General features: G+C 35.8%; 5 protein-coding genes across 5 annotated transcripts; 4 read left to right on the forward strand and 1 right to left on the reverse strand.

Annotated features, from left to right (window-relative positions):
* Window positions 1-853: 853 nt before the first annotated feature.
* Window positions 854-2876, forward strand: LOC106301478 (spermidine-binding periplasmic protein SpuE). The gene is made up of 5 exons (XM_013737882.1): window positions 854-1295; window positions 1369-1608; window positions 1692-2009; window positions 2089-2250; window positions 2331-2876. The coding sequence occupies exons 1-5, from the start codon at window positions 903-905 to the stop codon at window positions 2763-2765; spliced, it is 1548 nt and encodes a 515-aa protein (XP_013593336.1). The 5' UTR covers window positions 854-902; the 3' UTR covers window positions 2766-2876.
* Window positions 2877-5202: 2326 nt separating this feature from the next.
* LOC106301788 (ubiquitin-NEDD8-like protein RUB1) lies at window positions 5203-6612 on the forward strand. Its single transcript, XM_013738262.1, has 3 exons — window positions 5203-5405; window positions 5645-5904; window positions 6293-6612. Exons 1-3 carry the CDS (start codon window positions 5313-5315, stop codon window positions 6408-6410), a joined length of 471 nt encoding a protein of 156 aa, XP_013593716.1. The 5' UTR covers window positions 5203-5312; the 3' UTR covers window positions 6411-6612.
* Window positions 6613-6823: 211 nt separating this feature from the next.
* LOC106301789 lies at window positions 6824-7363 on the forward strand. The gene has a single exon (XM_013738264.1). The coding sequence runs from the start codon at window positions 6918-6920 to the stop codon at window positions 7131-7133; it is 216 nt and encodes a 71-aa protein (XP_013593718.1). The 5' UTR covers window positions 6824-6917; the 3' UTR covers window positions 7134-7363.
* Window positions 7364-8999: 1636 nt separating this feature from the next.
* On the forward strand, window positions 9000-9889 carry LOC106305209 (photosystem I reaction center subunit III, chloroplastic-like). The gene is made up of 2 exons (XM_013741580.1): window positions 9000-9396; window positions 9510-9889. The coding sequence occupies exons 1-2, from the start codon at window positions 9053-9055 to the stop codon at window positions 9817-9819; spliced, it is 654 nt and encodes a 217-aa protein (XP_013597034.1). The 5' UTR covers window positions 9000-9052; the 3' UTR covers window positions 9820-9889.
* Window positions 9890-12281: 2392 nt separating this feature from the next.
* On the reverse strand, window positions 12282-13373 carry LOC106303984 (LOB domain-containing protein 4). The gene is made up of 2 exons (XM_013740348.1): window positions 13147-13373; window positions 12282-12660 (listed from the first exon to the last, which is right to left on the reverse strand). Exons 1-2 carry the CDS (start codon window positions 13321-13323, stop codon window positions 12319-12321), a joined length of 519 nt encoding a protein of 172 aa, XP_013595802.1. The 5' UTR covers window positions 13324-13373; the 3' UTR covers window positions 12282-12318.
* Window positions 13374-21576: the final 8203 nt, after the last annotated feature.

Here is a 21576-nt window from a genome sequence, read left to right on the forward strand (position 1 = left end):
GCACCAGATCTTACGTGCGGACCATCCCAGTATCGCTTGTTATGCTTCGTGCTTTCGGCGATAGATCTTTCCCTTTATCATCTATGTGTAGGTTTTCAATGTTTTAGGCTCGCAGAGGTAGCCTTAATGTGTGATCTTCTTCTCGGGATTTGGCGTCACCAACACTGGTGTTTTGGTTTGTACAGCTTGGAAAATGAATTCAGGAAAATAGAAGACTAATTTTTCTGGATTATGGATTGCTTTTGGCAACGAATTTCCTTCACGGTTACATCCTTCTCAAGCAGCTACTGTGGATATCAGTTGGAATTGCAGTATGAAATAAAACGAACTTTGAACAAGGGGCACCCTTCAGTGTATCTCAGAATTCCATCAAAGATTAGGATAGGTGAATTGTAATCCTAATTGTTTAACTTTGTCTTCTGTTTCCATATGTATTTTGCAGATATGCTCCAAGACTTTAATAAATATCCCAAGTGTTAAAGAAAGAAAGAAAAGAAAATGGTTCCCCAAATGAATCAATGCTGCTCTATTGGAGGGATTTTAGGGTGAAGTTTTTATCTTAATATAAGAACCGTTTCTTAACTTTAACTAAAAAAAATTAAGAACCGTCTCTTAAAATTTTTATTTAAAAGCTGGTTCTTTGTTTTTATTAGTTAAAAGTTAAGAGACCATTCTTATATTACGTTAAGAATCTCACCTAAAAACTCTCCGGTAATCATGCCCTTAAGTCCTTATGCCTTCTGTCAATCCTCTTATAGTTCAAAACTTAACGAACGGTAGAAATCATGATTAGGCCCATTTTAAGGCCCGTTAAAGTTAATCCACCAAGCCTAATCGGTCAAGAATCAAGATTAGAACTTAGAAGAAGACATTGAGTCGTTGGTTTTGTCGGAAGAGGACAAATGGCTACCGCCGCGTCTCTTTCCCTGAAACCGCCGGCGAGATTCTTATGCGGCGGAGAGCGGCGAAAGAGAACCGCAGCTGGATTCTCAGTCGCACGAGCTTCTCAAGGAAACACGTTTCACGAGAGCATGGTTCGTCTCTCTGCCTCGACTTTGCTTATCCTCGGATTAAGCCTCCGCGTCTGCTCTCCGGCCTCCGCTAGAATACCTCCGCCAGTAATCTCGACTCATTCAGTTTCAAAGAACGAAATCGACTCAGATACTGTAGTGGTTGAAGAGGAAGAGAGAAGATTGGAAGCAGAGTTCGAAGCATACAAGGCTAAAGTCTACTCTCTGACCATACCGCTAAAACTCGTTGCCTTGCGTGGTTCAGTGCCGCCTTCATGGATCAAGGTTCATCTGTCTTCTCCCACTGTTATCATTTTGCATCTTAGCTTATTATTATAGTTTGAAATGTTTCGTTTAGGAGTTCATTAGCTCACAAGGGAAGAGAGTGAGGTTAAAGACGAGGTTCTTGGCGAATCTTGAAGACATTGTCTTTGATCTATCGAAGAAGAAGCCTACTAACAAAGGGAAGTCAGGGTCTGCTGATATGATCAGCCTTGGTGATTCTTGGCTTAGTTTTGCAATCAAGGAGAAGCTTATTGAGCCAATGAAAGGTGTAGAATATCAAGACTGGTATAAAGGCTTGAGTGATAAATGGAAGGTGAGAATGTGTTTCATTGTCTCTAAACTTGGAATTCTTTTTTGTTTGTTTGGGGGTTCATTTCGTGACTTAGAATGTCTCAGGTTTATCTCCGCAGGAACTATGCTGGAGAACAAGCTCCTGAGGGTGAAACGTGGGCTGTTCCATACCGATGGGGGAGCATGGTAATAGCATACAAGAAGAGCAAGTTTCAGCAGTATAAACTGGCTCCAATACAGGACTGGGAGGATCTGTGGCGACCCGAGCTTGCAGGGAAGATCTCAATGGTGAATTCTCCTAGAGAGGTTGTTGGTGCTGTTCTCAAGTACATGGGAGCATCATACAACACCACCGACCTGGATTCACAAGTTACTGGTGGAAAAATCGCTGTGGAGACAAATCTAGCATCGCTTATGAAACAGGTTTCACAGAAACTCTTTATAATTTTTTGAGTAGAATGGAAAAAGTTTGGCTCATCTTTGCTTCTCATTTTGCTCGCAGATTAGACTGTTTGACAGTACCAACTACTTAAAAGCTTTCAATGTGGGAGATGTCTGGGTCACCGTTGGTTGGAGCAGCGATGTTATCCCTGTCGCCAAACGTATGTCTAATGTTACAGTGATTGTTCCCAAGTCCGGTGCCACCTTATGGGCTGATCTATGGGTAAACATTCTTGAGCTAAGTACCATATAACATATCTGGACACTAACCAGTGAAGCATCATTGTTTTTTTTTTTCCAAAGGCAATCCCAGCTATACCTGACTCTGGTAAAGGAGCTGAAGCGCTAGGAGGACGAGCCCGAGGCCCATCTCCATTAGTTCACCAGTGGATAGAGTTCTGCTTGCAACCCGCAAGATCATTACCCTTCACACGGGAAGTGATCCCCGGTGCGTCTCCTTCAGCTATTGAGGGTGGTCCCCTGGTTAGAGAACCCGAAGTAACAAAGAAAAGCAGAGCAAAACTGGACACGAACCTCGTCTCGGGTGTTCCTCCTCCAGAGATCTTGACTAAGTGTGAGTTCTTGGAACCTTTACCAGAGGCTACGCTATTGGAATACAGGCTTCTGATCGATACTGTAAGGAAACAAAGACAAGGACATGGCCTTGTGGAGAAACTTGAGAACATTTTTTCGAGTTTTAGGACAAAGCTTCACTCTCAGATGAAGAAAAACACTTAAAGAGACTTGTCAAAAAAAAAGTGGATACAGAATCATTTGTATGATTACATAGAGCAACCTCTGTCAAATTCTATTTTTATAATATAAAACCTGGTTAGTTTCTGACGTTAATAATTGTTTTAGTGAAAAAAAAAGTAAAACAATCTCCAAACAGCTATAATGATATTATAATATATATATACTAGGACCGGTCCGGGCTATGTCCGGGTTTTCAGTTTAAATTTTAATTTTATTATATATTTTATATGTTTATTTTGATATATAAATATTATAATTTATTATAAAAATATAAGTAGCTACAAAATTATAATTTTGGAAAAACATATTTGTTGTTTTTATCATATAAATCTCAAAAAAAATTATTGTCCAAATTTTTGATATTTTGTTTTGGAAATTATATTTAATGTGATGAGCAAAATGAATCAAAATTGATTAAATTTTAGTTATGTGTTTGATTGGTTGCATTGTAGAAATGCTTCAGTTCACTTGATTTTTTTTTTATAAATGTTGTTTCCACATTAGTCTCTAAATTATTTAATTGACCAGGCCCTTTAAATCTACAACCCTATTAATATATAATTATATATATATATATATATATATATATTGTAATCAGCGGTTTTAAAATTTTAATATTTTTCTATATTAAAAAACTTACAACTACGTCACTAAAAACTACAAACTAAATTCTTACAACAAAATTTCTGCACTTACAACCCAACACCCATGATCTAAATATTATTTTATATTTCTTATATAAGTTTTGATGTAAAATTTTGTTAAATGTACAACCAATTATAAATAGTTGAACACGCTAAAGGAACGAAGCCCACTTTCCAATTTCACCGCCCAATCACATGCTAAAGGAACGAAGCCCACGATATGTTTAATGAAACGCTGCGGTTTACTCGGCTAGACACGTGTCGACGCGAGATCGATCGACTTATCTAGTTGTCTGCCTACGTGTCCTCATGAGAAGAGAATAAACTGTCTTTTATATATAAAGATATAAGCACAGATAGGCAGGTACTTAAAAATTTGATGCTTACTTGTCTGGGAACATAATCCGAGCACGTCTTCACGACCATTCTAGTTTTAGTGGACAAGTGACTTAACATTAAACAACAACAAAAACTCAGGCAATGCTGCAAATTGCACACCACTAACATTATGCAGAGTGTAGATTATTTTTTTAATAGCATTGTGGTTGTCTGTGTAAAGGCATAATGTGCTTACTTTTACACTTACCATAAGATGTTTCTACATTCTTTCCTAACAGATTATACTACTCTACTGAAGTTGTAAATTTAAAAAGTCTGTGGAAGCTCTCTCATTCTAGTGGTTTGACTAAGGATTCATTAATTCTTCTACACCGGCAAGTCAAGATTTTAATTCCCGGAGAAATCGATTTATTAAACAATTATGCAGACTAAAGGGGAAAAACTTACAAGGAATCTTCAACATGGTGCAACTAAAGCTGGTCAGACGTAGATCTTTATAGGTGATGCAGTTAGACGTAGAAGCTAGATATGATATTTTTGTTCCCCCAAATTTTTAACAAAATTTTGGTAAAAATTTTAGTGAACTAGATTATATTAGATTAGAGGATAAAATAAGTTTTTTTTTTGCTAAATGGTAAATATTCATTAATGAAAATGATAGTTTCTATAAGCTGCTTAAGCCGCAAAAAAAAAAAATGGAAAAATACTATTTGGAATATAATGATGAATATCATTTTCAAGCTGCTTAAGTTTTTTTGGAAACTAAGTTGGTTCAATATGTTTGAATATAACTGTTTAGGAATGGTATATGTAGCCGCCATGAATGTGAATAAGAATGGTTGGTTAATTTTCTTATGTCGAACTGAAATAGTTTACTGAGCTTTATAAATAAAAGATAAATCTCTTCTTCTTTTTTTAAAGATAAATCTCAATGGCAAAAATTGTTAATTTAATTTGTTATGTTACTAAGGAAATGGTCCAACTATAATTTATGTACAACAGATTTTTATGGAGCAATTATTTTTTAATTGATAGTATAATATATTTATAATTTGATACATTTTTTGACTATATGACATGTCTCAATGACCTTCAATTTATTTTCATTTTGTTTCCTCCATTCATCATTGTTCTTCTATTCATTTCAATTCCAAGAAAGAATATATATATATATATATATATATATCATTTTTATATAAAACCAAAATAGAGAATATCTATTTTTGAATGTAACTAATTCAGGAAGTTTTAATAACAAACATCGAAGATCAGCACCTAAAATTTAATGAGCTTTGTCCTAAGTCCTCACATTTGATGATAAAATAAATAATTTTGTACAAAAACAAATAAGAAACAAATTTAATAAATTAAAGAAAGTTTGGCATAAGAAGAAATAGCGTAGACCAAACGCTTATCAGGAAATCTGTGGATTTTATTCCAAATCCTTCAAAACTATTCCAATTATGTATTATATATATAAAGATAATCACAAAGCGAGAGAAAGAGAAATCAAATAAAAAAATCTTTAAGCAAGAAAAGAAAGAAAATGCAGATCTTCGTCAAAACCCTGACGGGGAAAACCATAACCCTAGAGGTTGAAAGCAGCGACACCATCGACAATGTCAAAGCCAAAATCCAGGTCTCTATTATTCCACTGACTATTATGGTTTGATTCGATAGACGAACCCTAGCGTTTTGGCAATTCTTAGACCAGCTTCTCTTAATGCGTCGTGTGCTTGCTTAATTTCTGATGAAGAAACTCGATTTGAATTGCTTTGTGAGATTTATAAAAATTGAATTAAGATTCTTGTTTCTAACTGACCAAAAGACCATTGATTCTGATTAGTATGGATTCTTGATGTTGATTGTTGTGAACAGGACAAAGAAGGAATACCGCCGGATCAGCAGAGGCTGATCTTCGCTGGGAAGCAACTAGAAGACGGTAGAACCCTTGCGGACTACAACATCCAGAAAGAGTCCACTCTTCACTTGGTCTTGAGGCTTAGGGGTGGCACCATGATCAAGGTCAAGACTCTCACTGGCAAAGAAATCGAGATTGACATCGAACCTACCGACACCATTGATCGCATCAAGGAGCGTGTTGAGGAGAAAGAAGGCATCCCTCCTGTTCAACAGAGGTAATTATTACTTTCTTTCTTTCGACAAGTATGTGTGGCAAAGGTTTGTCTTTTCGTTGACAATCTTGTTGTTTTAAAGTGTGAGCTACTTTAGGGTTGGCAATGTTTATAAGTGTAGCTCCTATGTTGTTCTTGTCTCATTGTCAATCTTTCTCACCTCGTTAGAGTTGTTTGCAGTTTTGTCAAAACTGATTCTAGAAGACAATGTTTAGTGACATAGAAAATCTCCCTGGTGCACTCGTCAAGCCTTTCTAATGTGTTTTCTTATATTCTTTGCCATTAGTTAATTATACTCTGCGTGCAAGCTTATAATCTACATATAACACTGATTTACATGAGTATTTTGGTGGATGCTTATCATTCTCTCATGGTGGATTGTTTTTGGCAGGCTCATCTACGCTGGAAAACAGCTAGCTGATGACAAGACGGCAAAAGACTACAACATCGAGGGAGGCTCTGTTCTGCATCTGGTTCTTGCCCTTAGGGGTGGTTTTGGTCTTCTCTAGAAGTTACCTCTTTCTCTTTTCTCCAGAGTTTCTTTTCTATGATAAAAAAAAAAAAAAAAAAAAAAAGGTGAATGCGATTTGGGTTTGATGCTTTGCTGTTTTAGTGGGTTTGGAATCTATGTACCAATAATCTGTTCAGTATCGATGATACATGATTACATATAGTTTTTTCTTAATTTGGATTGGTTGTTTTTGATGACTATCTTACTGCGAGTTGGGTTGGACCAGGCTCTGAGTTGAAGAAATAATAAATATAAAAAATTGACAGAACTATATTCACTAGGTAAGCATTTATTCATCTTCCCCACATAAGAAGTGACCGTTGATATTCGAACGTTAAGCTTTACAAGACATAAACGTTTTGAAAGAATCGGATTCTTCCAGAGTCTCCCTACGAAATCATATATATTTATATTTTAAGTCGAGAAAGAATCAAACCAACCAAGACTCCAAGAAACACATTCAAACCAGAGAAAGAAAGTAGAAAACTAGTTCTCAAGATCTCAGATGGGTTTGGTGGTGGTTATATCTCTTCCTCTGATTTTCTTCTGTCTTCTTCTTGGATTCGGTTGCTATTTCCTCGGCAAAACTCGCGGCCGTCGTGACATTCAAACAAATCCTCAGGTGTACGGTGCTCCTGCCCCACCTCCCGGTGCAACCATCTCTGCCTCCTCTCCGCCGTTGTTTCCTCACGCCAAGCCCGACAGTTCACACAACGTCTGATTTTCCATCTCCTTATCTCTATTGGAAGATGATTTTGCTTGATCTATTGTGAATTGCTGTATCTTTTCTTTTTCTCTAGCGTTCTTGAGAATATGTTTCTTTCTTGATTTGTGTATATTTCTTATGTAAATTAGAGAGCTTTGATGTCATTAAGAAAGTTTAACGAGTGGTATGGACCGTATGGTTTCAAGTATTTGATAACGTAGTGTAATCAGCCAATAATAATTTCGAATATAGATATATGATGTTTCTGCAAAGACGACAGTCCCATTTTAGATTTAGACCAAAGAAGCAACACTTCAAAAACTTATGCTGTTTCAACGGAACCAAAATCTTGATAGTTAATAAATTTGGAAAATGGGTGAACTGCACTTAAGAGATGAGTTCCTGATTAAGGTGTTCTTAAGTTCCAATGTTATTTTTGATCTCAGGTAAAGATAGCTTAGTAAAATAGATGGTTGTAACAGTTGAAGCAAATGTCAAGTCATTTGCAAACGATAGTATTCATATATGTATTGTCTGATCTGTAACCGGCTAAATGGTGGAACGATTTCTAATTCAACTGGCGTTAACCAAACACAAATTTGTAACATTAGTGAAAAAATACCTCCAAAGATGCCTTTCGCAGTTTAAATAAAAAATTTGATTGGAGAGAAACACAAAACTGATATTTTATACCATGGGAGAGGAAAAACTGATATTTTATATTTTTTACGTTTTAAAATGATTAATGTTTTAGAAAAAAATGTCCCAAAAATATATTTTTATATTTTTAAAGCATTTTTATTAGACAATAATATTAGACAATAATAACAACTATAAACTTCGAAGAAATTAATTTTTTTTATTAAACTTTGATTGGTTAAAAATTATATAAATATTTAAACAAAAAATAGTGTATTTTTAATCAAAATTGAAATTTGTATAAATTTTTTAAAACATAGAGGGTATAATAATGAGTTTTAGCTCGGGCATTCTTTCTTCATGATATGTGGTTGGCCAATCAAGATTGATTTAGAACTATACAATACATTTCTTTATTTTTGTCTACATATGTATATTTTTACTGTTTTGTGTATATGTATGTAACTAGGTGTTTGTAAGGAATTTTTTAAATCTAATGTATATTTAAAAATAAATTTATTAAATATTATATATTTTACTATTTTCATACTAATATTTAATATAGATTTGATATATATTAAATCAATTTGCATAAAACTAATAAAAATTGTATAATTATCAAAAATTTAGCCTAAACAATATTTATAAAATTTGTAGATATATAAGAAACTAATGATTTTACGGTTAGATATTTAATTTTTTTAAAAATTGTAGAAATTTTTGAAAGGTTTAGTAATACAAATTGTATAATTATACAAAAATAATAACATTTAGAATGTGAAATGTTATATATGAATATATTTATTTTATAGATGATATATGAGCTATTACCATATTTAAAAAAAATTTACCAAAAAGAAATATCAATATTAAATGTAATATATGAATTATTACCACTAACTAATAAGTTTGCCAAAAATATAAATCAACATTAAATGAAATTATCCATGTCATATTTTTTCGGAAGCCATGTTATCATAATATTTGTTTTGTGAAATTGATTGTAGAGAATACATGTGGTAAAATCACTTCATAAATATAGTCTAGAAGATAAGGATAAAAGATAAGTCGTGTGTAGTCCACAAATCTGGTGAGAGAAATACAAAATCAGTGGGAAAATCTCTTATCCATGACTTGTAACTTAACCACCACTAACAACACGCCACATCATCACCACGAGACCTCTTCTCTTATCTCTCTCTCCCTAAACTTAATCTATTTGTCTTCTCCCCCACTCTACAAAATCTTAAGCTCATCTCTCTATCCTCCCTAAGAACTTCGAACTCCTAAGAGCCATGTCGCTCACGATCCCGTCGAACCTCGTCCTCAACAAGTCTCTCACTCAATGCGTACCTAAATCCGCCGCGAGATTCGTCTGCTCCGATGACAAATCCGCGACGCAGCAACATCAGTCCATGAAGGCTTTATCCGCGGCGGTCGCTCTCTCTTCCATCCTCCTCTCAGCTCCGATGCCAGCCGTCGCTGATATCTCGGGCTTGACCCCTTGCAAGGAGTCAAAACAGTTTGCCAAGAGGGAGAAGCAACATATCAAGAAGCTAGAATCATCTCTTAAACTCTACGCTCCTGAAAGTGCCCCTGCTCTTGCTCTTAACGCTCAGATAGAAAAGACCAAGCGCAGGTCCGTTTTTACTACTAATGAAGATTGAGTAGCTTTATGATAAACTTAAATTGAATTGAGTTGTGGAGGAGTTTGTTTTCTTTCTGATTTCTTGAAAACTGTTTTGTTGTTAGGTTCGACAACTACGGAAAGTACGGGCTCCTCTGCGGCGCAGACGGGCTACCACATTTGATAGTGAACGGAGACCAGCGGCATTGGGGAGAGTTCATAACTCCAGGGCTTCTCTTTCTCTACATTGCTGGATGGATCGGGTGGGTCGGGAGAAGCTACTTGATAGCGATCAGTGATGAGAAGAAACCAGCCATGAAAGAGATCATTATCGATGTTCCATTGGCTAGTCGTCTCATCTTCTGTGGTTTCATTTGGCCCGTTGCTGCTTACAGAGCGTTACTCAATGGTGATATCATCGCCAAGGATGTCTAGAAACAAACCTGTATTTGATCTTTTGTTACGCTCTCGTGTTTGTCATTGTATGTATTCAATCTCTTGTTAACTCTTCTTATCTCTGCAATATTGAAAAACAATAATGTTCTGATTTGGAGTCCGAAGATTGCATGTTAAAATGTTGAGAATCCTACAGTGAGAAAATGAGAAGAAACCAAAAGCTATTGACTGACAAAGAGACATTGGTTTGACGCGTGCTAATGAATTTGAATCCGGACTGTGACACGTCCAAGACATTTGTTCAAAATTCATCTATCCAAAATAACCAAAACCGAAAAAAACCTGACCCGAATAGATGCTGACCCGAAAAAAACCCGACCCAATAAGAACAGGTTTATATCCGATCTAAAAACATGAATAATCAAGACTGGAAAACCAAGATGGAGGAGTAAGATCGCTTGCCCCTGCAGGTACAATACTTGTTGGAGTGAAGATAATCTGCTTAGATGTTAGATCTCAGAAAAATCAGTTTCATTGACACAAAAGCATTTGTGGTCAATAATACATTAATATGATACTATACTGATAAACTATAAGGGACTAAGGGTAAGTGGGTTAGCTGGGAGTATGATGAGGCTGACAATGCCATTGAGTTGCTTATGTGGGTTCTAAAGGATGTCCAGAAACATGAATGGTCGAATTATGTTTACACTTTGACGGACAATGAATTCATTGATGGTATTGTTTCAATTGTTGGAATGACCGCGAGTGATTGAAATTGTTTTGTGGATGGCCGAGTATACGTCTAAAAAACCGTTTTATGTTTTCTACTTCAATCCCGAAAGGAACCCTCTCCAACGTGTTGAAAGCCAAGGTTGTAATGTCACCGGTAGAGTTTTCGTCTGTGGGACACTTTGTGTCTAAAACGCCCCCTCGAGATGATGGTTCTTTGAACGTCAATCTCGGAATGTTCGGGGAAGGATCGATGGACCAAACTTTGGGTCATATCGATGTGGATCGGGTTGGACTGCGTAGTCTGGCTCTGATACCATGTTAAGCTAGATGGACTTCCAACCTAAAACCAATTGGTGATAATTGGAATGATCCATCTATCTTATATATTACTTAGGATCCATTCCAATTACCAATGTGAGACACTTTGTGTCTAATAGAAAGCTCATCCTAGCAAGTGTTTGAGCTTATCCTCGCCTATGATTAGGGTAAATTCTACTTAATTATCTTCCTACAAAAGAAACTCTCAATCTCCTGCTCTATGCATAGAACTTTCCGGAAGCAACTTATATCGGTTGAGCTGATTCGAGTCTTGACGCTACACTATTATGTAAACATGAGCAGTAAAAATCTCATTGATGTGGCTAAACTTAACAACCAGCTCTATGTGGTGAAGCTGCTTGCTTGAAAAGGACGTTTTCATTTAGAAGCTTTAATAACATTTTCCTGTGAGCAATCTAACAAGTAAATATCAACCATTGTCCATTGACATAAGCTTTGTATATAGTAGGTGACGTATTATTTTAAATATTATTTTATTTTTTTCTGGGTCAGTCAACTAGGACCTCCCCATTTATATGACAGTATGTACTTTTAAATAATTGATTCAATAACACGAAACTATAGCTAATTTTTTCTTAGAAAAGATAGAACGAATAACATAAAGTTTATATCAAAATTTGTAAAATTATTTAATCTAATGACACAAGATTTGATAAGGTCATATCATATTCTTCGCACCGGTTTCAAATCAATTCGGTACTTGTTACCATGTTCATGTGTCATGTCCTAATTGTGTTACACTTTACTTGGGACCAACCTAAAAGCATGATTAATCAGAGGTTTTTAAGATGGAGTTCTTAGCGAAAGTTAAAAAACTGTTTCTTAACTTTTAACTAAAAAAAGCTAAGAACCGGTTCTTAAATAAGGACTTTAAGAACCGGTTCTTAGTTTTTTTAGTTAAAAATCAAGAAACAGTTTCTTAATTTCCGCTAAAAACCTCACTCGGAAAACTTCGGGTTAATCATGGTCTAATACTTTATCGAAAGTTCTTCTAAGACCTCTCCATAGTTTTCTTGTTTTCTCTTCTGACTTTATTAACTTTACGAAATTATTTGATGATACCAGAAATAACCGCCTGTTTTTAATCCCTGGGCTAAACAATTGGATATTACAAACTGGCAAAAGCAAAAACATGTCCGTATATAGAAGTCTTAAGATAAATATATATTTCACAAGTTTACATTAGATCGATAACAAAGTTCTCTCCTCGGCTAGAAATGACGTGGATCCTGATCCAAAATCCCAAATACCCGAAATACAAATAAGTACCACTTATACTTATATATAGATAGTAGATTTATAGTACTTAGTATACATATATGTGTCTATATCATGTTAATAGTTTCACTCTGTAGTCAAAACAGAGCATTTTCATTTCCTACACCTAATTAAATATATAATCCCGAAAATTTCCCAAGAAAAAAAAGAAGAGGAAATGCATTAGAGAGAAAAAAGGACATCGAACTAGCAAGACCACATAGACTCTCCCAAACTGGCTTCATCCACCATGTCCATATGGCTAAATATGCCCTTGTTGTCCTGTGGACTCACTTGCTTTGAGGACGGTGAGCCACTGCTGCTCGGGCTATCCGGGCATAGTCCATGGCCCGGAAAATTAGTTGAATGGCGCACACGGAGGTGCACCACTTCAGCTTGAGCCAGAGCTAGTTGGCCTTGCAACACATCAATTTGTTGCTGCAGGGAGGAAATCGAACCTACGCAACCGTAAACAGGATCCCGCACTCTTGCATTAGCCTCGTAGACCATGCTGCTCACTGCGTCTCCCCGCTGATGGAGCGGTAACTCCTGTTGAATTTTTAAACATCTTGTGAGCAATTAGACTAACCAGCTTCACAAGATTTTTAGTAAAGTATGTTGTTTAGGCGTATAGAATCTCTCTGAATGTAGATTCCACATTAGCTAGCTAAGAAATGTTGACCGTATCAATAACATTAGCTAACAAAATTTATACCTATTTAATTCTATATCAGCTAACAAAAGTTAAAAGTGGTAGAATTCGACACCGGCTGACAACTGCAAATGTCGTTAACAAGTTAAAGTTCAAGAAAATAAATGCAATTCACAAATTTTGTTTTAAATCCTTAAAATTAATTTATAATAAAATAAATATATGGATCGGACCATGGAGTAGTTGTAAATAAAAGTTCCGAGGAAATGATAGTAATGTCTTATCTAAAATAAAATTTAAACAGAGAAATAAAAACAAAATATCATAATTAAACAAAGTAAGCTTAATCACGTTTAAATTATCATGAAAAGAAGAACAAATACCTGAAGCATCTTGTTGACGTTGCTAGCTCCGAATACTCTATGAACATTAGCGAATTTCTGAGGCTCATCCGCCGGAAAATACGGCGAAAAAACGCAATCTTGAGCGCACCGCCGCCGTAAAAGCTTGCAGGCCGCGCATGGCGACGCCGCTCCTTGCTTTCGGCTACTTTCTTTCATCCTTTTCCTGGCCACGTGTCCTTCGTATGGGAATGAAATGAAAAAGTGAAGTGTTTAGTTGAAGAGTGAAGAATGAATCTGTCGAGATTTATAGAATGGAAAAAATGAATTAAAATTTTTAAATATAAAAGAATTAAGACAAAAAAAGAAAAGAAAAGGTTAGCACATCTGAAAGGTGGGGCCCGAAGATTTTGAAAACATATTAAATTTGTCTGGTATCAAGCAAACTTACATCACGTGACACGACCATTAAGCTTTTTGGCGCCATGTTTTCTTTTTTCTTCTTTTGCAATGTTTTTAGTTTTTACTCCGCTAAAGTTTAGAAAAAACAGAATACATACTCAATTGGACTGACCAAAAAACTCTTTTTATCTCTCTCGTCAAAACTCAGTAGCCGTCAAGTTTTAAATCTCCTTCGACCGGCGCATGGCGGCTGCGATAGCGCCACCGCTGATCCCCTTTCTCTTCCGTATTCCTTTTATTGTAAGTCTTGTACGTAATTTCGTGTTTCTTCATCTCGGCTCTCGACTCCTTTGTTGTAAAAGGTTTGATGTGGTCTTGGGGGAAGATCCGTCTTCTCGTTGCTCGAGCTGGGTCGGAGGTTCCGCAGGTTGCGGTATTGCTAGGTTTTGTGCGGTGATTGTGGGATTGATGTTAGGGTTCCGAAGCCGGAATTTAGAGATTTCGTTTTATTTTGGAACACCTCCCGTTTGTTCTTTCTTTCAAGGTGTTGAATTTGGTGTAGCTAGTTCTTTAGGATAGTTGTGTTGAGGCCTCTCATATGGGAATCTTTGTTTTGGGATCGAGTTTTGTTGTCACTTTTTGGTGAGCTTGGATTGCTTCTCTGGGTTCGAATATGTTTTCTGGTGCTCGGTGGCAGGTTATAGTCGGCTCTGATGTGGGTGTTTAATTCTTCAATCGAACCTGGTCAAGCGGCTTTCTAGCGTATCTCATTCTCTGTTTCTTTGAGATGAAGGAGTGTTAGAGGTTTGTAGTGTGGTTGGTTTGGCAACTTGGTTGGATGGAATTCTTGCTCGGGACATCGGTTGGAGTTTATCTGTTGTGGTCTTAGAGCGGTTTGTTCTTCTTTGAGGTATCCGGGTTCTGCTACGTGTGATCTCTGGTTAGTCTCGTCGTTCAACGTGGTGTTTGTGTTTAAGATTTCAGTAGATGAAGGGTCGTAACGGGGAAGTTGTGCGGTTCCTTGGTTTGCAACCGACGGGTTTCTCCAGATTTCTTGGTAAGGAGCTATGGAGCTTATGCTCAATCACAACGGTCTTGGAGTAGCCGATCGTCAAAAATGTATGTGTCTCATTGTTGGTTGCTTGAGTTGAAGGCTTTTTTTCTATGGTGGCTTCTCTTGTTGAAGAAGTGGTAAGTGTGTTGGTTACTGGTTTGTGAAGTCGGTTTTAGTTCCATAGTTTTTCTCCGGGTGTATCATGTTTCACGCCGGCTTGTGGCTCCAGAATGGTGTTATACCTTTGCCGGCTTTGTGTAAGAACTATTGTTAATCCACTCTTAATCTAATAGATGAAAAAAAAAAAAGTTAAGAAAAACATCTGTCACGCTTGCGACTAAACTCTAGGGATATTTATTTTTATATACACAAAACCCAAATTCACTAACTAACTAAAACTCTCCATTTTTTCCTATTTACTTTTACTATCTCTCTACTATTTCTCTAAAATTCTAACTTATCCTTTTAGTTATTTGGCAAATAAGCTATTAACTCTAACGTTACATAAAATTTAATTTTTGGGTCAAAATGCTAATTTATTTCTTTTTATCTTTTACTCCCCAAAAAACTCTAATTGGTCTGAGATTTTTTTAAGTTTTGAAATTTTCTAAATTTTATTTTTTATTGTTTGTCTTCTATTCATTTAAAGAGTATATCAAGAAAAAAGTGAGAGAGAGTTTTTGTTTTGTTTGCCAGATTCTCCCGAAGTTCGGCACTATCTCGACAACCAATGACTCTCAAAGTACCGTTTTTTCAGCTTACTGTCTCTAGCATAGTGGTTTTCAAAGCACTGTCATGGTCGACATATCACCAATGATTCATCTCTGATTTTTAATGAATTTTGTTTTGTGCATATTTTGATTTCATCATGAATTCTTGTTGTTTATTTCTTTTGTTTTTTTCTTATTTCTTTGATTTTTTTTTTCGATTCAATTTTGATGAAAACCTTATTGGATTGTTATGATTGATATCATTTAATGAGTTGCTATATCTTTAGTTTTATCCTTATCTTTTAAGATAAATTTTATTGATTTTGTGATTCATAGCTTTCTTTATTTTAATTGATATTCGTGAGATTAATTAATTCTTTCTAAAGCAATGTCACAGTTTATGGCTCTGCTAAATTCGATCTTTCGTTATGTTTGGTTGTTCTTATAACACTCACTCGTCTCTTCTTTGAAGACCAAGAGGACGAGATTATGGACACATGTCTACACTATAAGATAAGCCATTGTGTACCACCTTTAATCCCAGGGAACCCATATACTTTTATTTTTGTATAATTCCATGAAACCCAACCATATTCATCACTTCTACTTACCTACATGCAAGGGAATAGAGAGGAAGGGGTGTGAAAATGGAATGCTTAGTGAGCTAGTTTCTATACAAGCTTCTCGGCATGAGAAATTATACAACCCAATGCATAACGAAGACTGACTAGCCGCAAACATTATAATTCACTTACAATATCAGATTTACGACAAGTTATCACCAAACACATATAATCACAATTACAACTCATTACACTCCCTTTTTCCCACTAATGTCCTTTATAGGCCAACCGCCTGTACACACAATGTGCCACTATTTTCCTCCCAAGGCCAACACACTTACACACATTGCTTCTACTTGCCTAACCGTCATTTCTCTCTTTCACATTCCTTTTCTACACCAATCCACACTTTTCACCAATTACAAACATCACATAGTCTCATCCTAACATCATTCATCTAATCCATTACATGTATCTAATAACTTACTCGTTCAATTCTTCCTAACAACCTAGCTTACACACAATTCATAAAAAACAAGCACAAACAATCATCAAGCATCATCAATCAATATAACAATCAATCTCTCGCAAAAACACAATCAGTCCATCAAATCTTTTAAAGGCATGAGAGTTTTTATGCAATATGTAATATGCATCTAACAACCTATAAACCATGATGATTTATCAACCTAACAACAAACAAGACTTACTAAAACCTAATTCAACATCATATAATATAAAATATTAAGTGAAGAAACTGGTTTTGAGACCACCTCACCTGGGTTATATATCTGACACTGATTTGGAAACAAGAACGAAGAACAACAATCAAACGAAAATGAACAACTACAAAAACCAAGGGCACAACTTGGTGGTGGATTGGGATGAATTGCAGTGGCACACATCGAGGAGAGAGAGAGACGATGCAAGGGAAGATAGAGATATCAACGATAGAGAGAAAGACTGAGAGATAGGAATGGAGAGAAGATAAAAAAAAACCTTGACTACTATATATAACAAAAGGAGGAAAACCTTAGGTTTAATTCTAATGGGCTATGACGTTTTGAAATGTTACGATTCTTCTTTTGTTAATCGTAATTTTGTCCAAATTACAATGATCAGACTTCAAATCAGAATATCCAAAACCAAAACAAACATAGAAGACACAAACAATCTATGGGAAAGAACTCAAAAAGCCGACAATGAAAAATAAGAAAAACATATGTCCTACTCCTATGAAATGAACCCAAAATCTCAACTAAACACAATGAAATAGAGAAGTGTGTTCTGACTCGGATCTATGGTCGGTAGCGCGGGAAACTCTAGCTGACAAACTCTAGCTCATATTTCCACTTTGAATCAGGCGAGTCCTTCTCGGGGATAGAGCTGGAGATATTGATGGCCCTATCAATGATCAACTTCTCTGCCGCTATCGCTTGACCTGCCATCTACTCACCAAAGCAAACTCTGAGGGTTCTAAAACACCAATCAATTTAACCTGAATGTCCCAATCGAGTCTCGTGATATAGAATAAGTTTATTCCTCAAATCAATGTAGTATTTGAGAAGTCAATCCAATCCTAGTGATCATAAACAATGAGAATGCACATAAGCCTAATCTAAGCAATCAAGTTGTAATGAAATGTAACAAGCAATAATCCAATATTTAAGCTAAAGAACTAAACAAGTTTTCAATCAATATGGCAATATGAACCAAAGGGAATTGACTTTGGATGATCAAAATCCTATCTAGAGTGATCATACAATCAATCAGTAATATTCTATAAGTCTTGACACAAGCAGTAGACAAATCCACTTCCATGGTACTAATCCCTACACTAAACAAGCACTAAAATCAACTTCCATTGGTCTAATACAAGCAAGTATACATGATTAACAATTCTATTAATTTTCTAAACTTCTTTAACATCAATTTTCATTGGTTAAACAACAAAGAGAAATATAAATTTGGTTCACGCATTTCATTAAACACATTCAATGCATAAAATGCCTAGAATATAAATTTAAGAAGATCAAGCCTAAACTAGCATTAAGATTACAAGATACACATATGACAAGAAGGATATAACACTACACACCCTAGATCATCACTCAATCATCCTAATCTACAAAGCTCATGGACTCAAAGCGAGTCTACTCACTAATCACCATAAGAAACCTTAGACTCATACAAGACTCAATATTAATCATGATTAGATAGCAAGAATAACTAAATAAGCACAAGAAAAAGGTAGACCCTAAATAAATTCAAAACACTTAAATAGATAGACCCAATATTTATCCAAAAAATGTAGAGCCAATATTTATCCAAAACACTTAAATAGATTCTTAAATGTGAGCGGGGTCGACCCAACAAAAAAAGGTAGACCCTAAATAAAATAAGTAACAATTTGGTCAAAACATAAGAGTTGCCTTTTCGGAGGCTCGCAACAGCCTTATAAAACTGATGGGGAACGCCGTTGCATGCTTCTAATTGTTAGAAGTAAAGATTTCGTACCACTGTTGAAGGCTGCTTACTGATGTAATATTCATTTCTTTGCAACGGTTACATGAAACTGCTGCCTCTTTCTGATTTAAAATAGAGAATTGACATTTTGTTCCATCGGCTTCCGCAAACAGCTGTTATAGCCCATGTACCGCTGCTATAGCCTATAGACTGCTACGAGTGTTTGGCACAACTGGGCTTTTTGATCTCTGAGATCTGCAACGGCTTTATGAGACCTCTGCATCTAGCCGCTACACGCCTACATAGAATTTTGATAAAGACTCCTTGACCGCTGCTCCTGGCTGCTGTGACACTTTACCTTCATTTCGTCTCACGATCAAAATCATCTTTTTGTCTCCTCTTGATGCTCCAATTTCTCCAAATCTCTTGAAACGTATCTCCAACACCTGATATGCAGATGCTATACACCTAAATGATCAAAATGACAATCAAAATGATGGGTAAAACAATGAAAACTCAAAATACATCATCATGCCTTGTACAACTAGCATTACTCTACCGCAAGCTTCTGCTTGCACCTCATGTCTTTATCCATCAATTTCTCAGTGTAGTCCTCAATGGTGTGGGCTCTGAACTAAGGTTCTACACTGGCATAGCTCATAACTTTCTCTTGGGGTGCCCTCATCCGCAATGGTATCTTCCTTGGCCTACCCCGCCTCCTCCTTGACGGTTCCTCTTTGGACGACGGATGCTGACGTCTTACAACGGATTCTGAATTCACCTTCTTTGGGTGGCTATGTTTCCTCTTTTCTATAATCACCTCTACCTTTAGTGATGGCGAAAACAACTAACAAACCCGCTCCAAGCGCCTCCGGGAATGGGATAACAACAATTTGTGGGTCACTACTTCCTCAAACGGGTAAGTGAATGGTATCATATTGCCATCTCTATTATAAATGGGTTTACTAGCATACACGTGAGTTTTTTTCTGTCCACGACGCATACAATCATCTTTAAGGTTAACTCTGGCTGGCGAAGATAATCTGCAAGTAAAGAGATCTGATCATAACTATAAATAAAAGCATACATATCATATATGGTTGGTGGCTTTCAAAATATTTCACAAAAATTTTAAATACCACGAAATTTCACAAAGTTTTCCCAAACTGAAATAAGAATTTCGAAAAGGAAGAAATTAATCTTTCATTTTAGTACTAAGGGATATTAACCCATGCTATGATAACAAATTTTAACACCCGCCTCCCCTCTTAAGCCTGAAAGCGCGGGTTAGGGACACATGTTTACACCATAAGGCATGCCAGCATGTCCTGCCATTGGTCCCATGATATCTAGACGTGTTTCCTTCTGTTAAAGTCCACAACCCAACCATATATGTAACTTGTACTTACAATTATGCACGCAATGGAATTGAAAGGGATGGGTGAGCAAATGAAATTCTCAGTGAGATAACTTCTAGACCAACTTATGGGCATGAGTAACTATACAACTCAATGCAAAATGAAGATTGACTAGCCAAAATCAACAAGATACGATTATAATATTATAAGTACGACAAGTTATCACCAAACATGCATAATTACAATTATGACTTCTTACACTTCCCACTGCTGTCCTTCCTAAGCCAACCGCCCGTACATCCAGTGAGCCACTGTTGTTTCCCCAAGGCCAACGCCCATAAAAAGTGCTTTTACTTTCCCAACCGGCATTCCTCTCTTTCACACTACTCTTCTCCACCAATCCACACATCTCCCCAGTCACAAACATCAGATAGTCTCATCCTAACATCATTCATATAATCTCCACTACATGCATATAATAATTTACTCATTTAGTTTTTTTTTTCTACAATCTAGCTCACACACAATTCATAAATAACAATCACAGCAATCATCAAGCAACATCAATCAATATAACAATTATTTCCTCGAGACAATCAATTCATTAAGTCCTTTAAAAATATGGGTGTTCTTATGCAATATGTGGTATGCATCTAACAACTTAGCAACCATGATGATGTATCAACCTAACAACAAACAAGACTACCTGATATATCATGGTTTTTATAGGTTTTAACCATGTTTAGAGTCTATTTTGGAGTTTTTAGAGTCTTCAAAATTCTAGGTGCGTTTTGGACAACTTTGAAGATTTTTAAACAATTTGATATGTAAGACTGTGCAGATACGTCAGCCATTTTGCAATGGATGGACAACTTCCCACTGATGGATGAAGCTCTTATCTTGACACAATATACATAATTGAGTAATCTTGCCAATACCACCAGTTTGAGATCTATTTATGACCTAGATCAAAAGTTATGTTTGTTTTACTGAAGAGTGGTTCGTGTGATACGAGAGAGGAGTTTTCAAGCTTATAACATATTGTCGACAGACACCAACTGAGTGTCGAAAAACACTACTCCTGATATGCTCCCGACCAGTTTTTATCAGCTTCTAAGTAAGCATTTTGACCCAGAAGTTTCCCTTATTTACAAAGTGTTAAAATATGTTTTAACCTATATTATTTGTTTCTAAACAATTGTTGACAACTAAGCTTTATTTTAGATTTGTAGAGATAGATTAGAACTCCTTCAGAGTTTATATGGAACTCATGCTCTTTATTATCTATGTTATATATTCAGACTATAATTTGTGTTATTGTTTTCATGTCTAAGTAATCACCATGTTAGATTTAGAGATTTGATGAGCTTAATGTCAAACTGATAATCATTGACTGCTAGAGTTATTTATCGTATTTCACACCAGGATGGCTTGTAATACTATATAGGATCTAGAGTAATTAAATAGAACCTAGGATCATAGAACAATTGAAAAACAAAAGAGTGTACTTCCTTGCTGGACTCATGATATAGGAAGCTCACAAAACATGAAAATTATACTTCTTCCGTTTCAAATTATATGATGTCTTAGAAGATTTACGTTGTTTCAAAATATATAATATATTTTGAGGTTTTAATGTTAACTTTAATTTTATTGTAAACTTTTCAACCAATTAGATTTAACAATCTTTTTTATAATTGGTTGAATGATTTTATCTAGATCTTTAAATGTGTTTTTAGAGGAACGTAAGCTTCTTAAACTTTGTGCACCAAGCAAAAACATCATATATTATTATGAAATGGAGAAAATATAAGATTTGCAATAGAAAACTAGTTCTTGTAGAAAGCTCACGATGATACTTTTCATCAATGTCAATTGGTTGTTGGTGATATATATACATACATTTTATTCAAAAAAAT

This window comes from Brassica oleracea, chromosome C7 (genome assembly GCF_000695525.1).
Source record: "Brassica oleracea var. oleracea cultivar TO1000 chromosome C7, BOL, whole genome shotgun sequence".
NCBI classification, from domain to species: Eukaryota; Viridiplantae; Streptophyta; class Magnoliopsida; order Brassicales; family Brassicaceae; genus Brassica; species Brassica oleracea.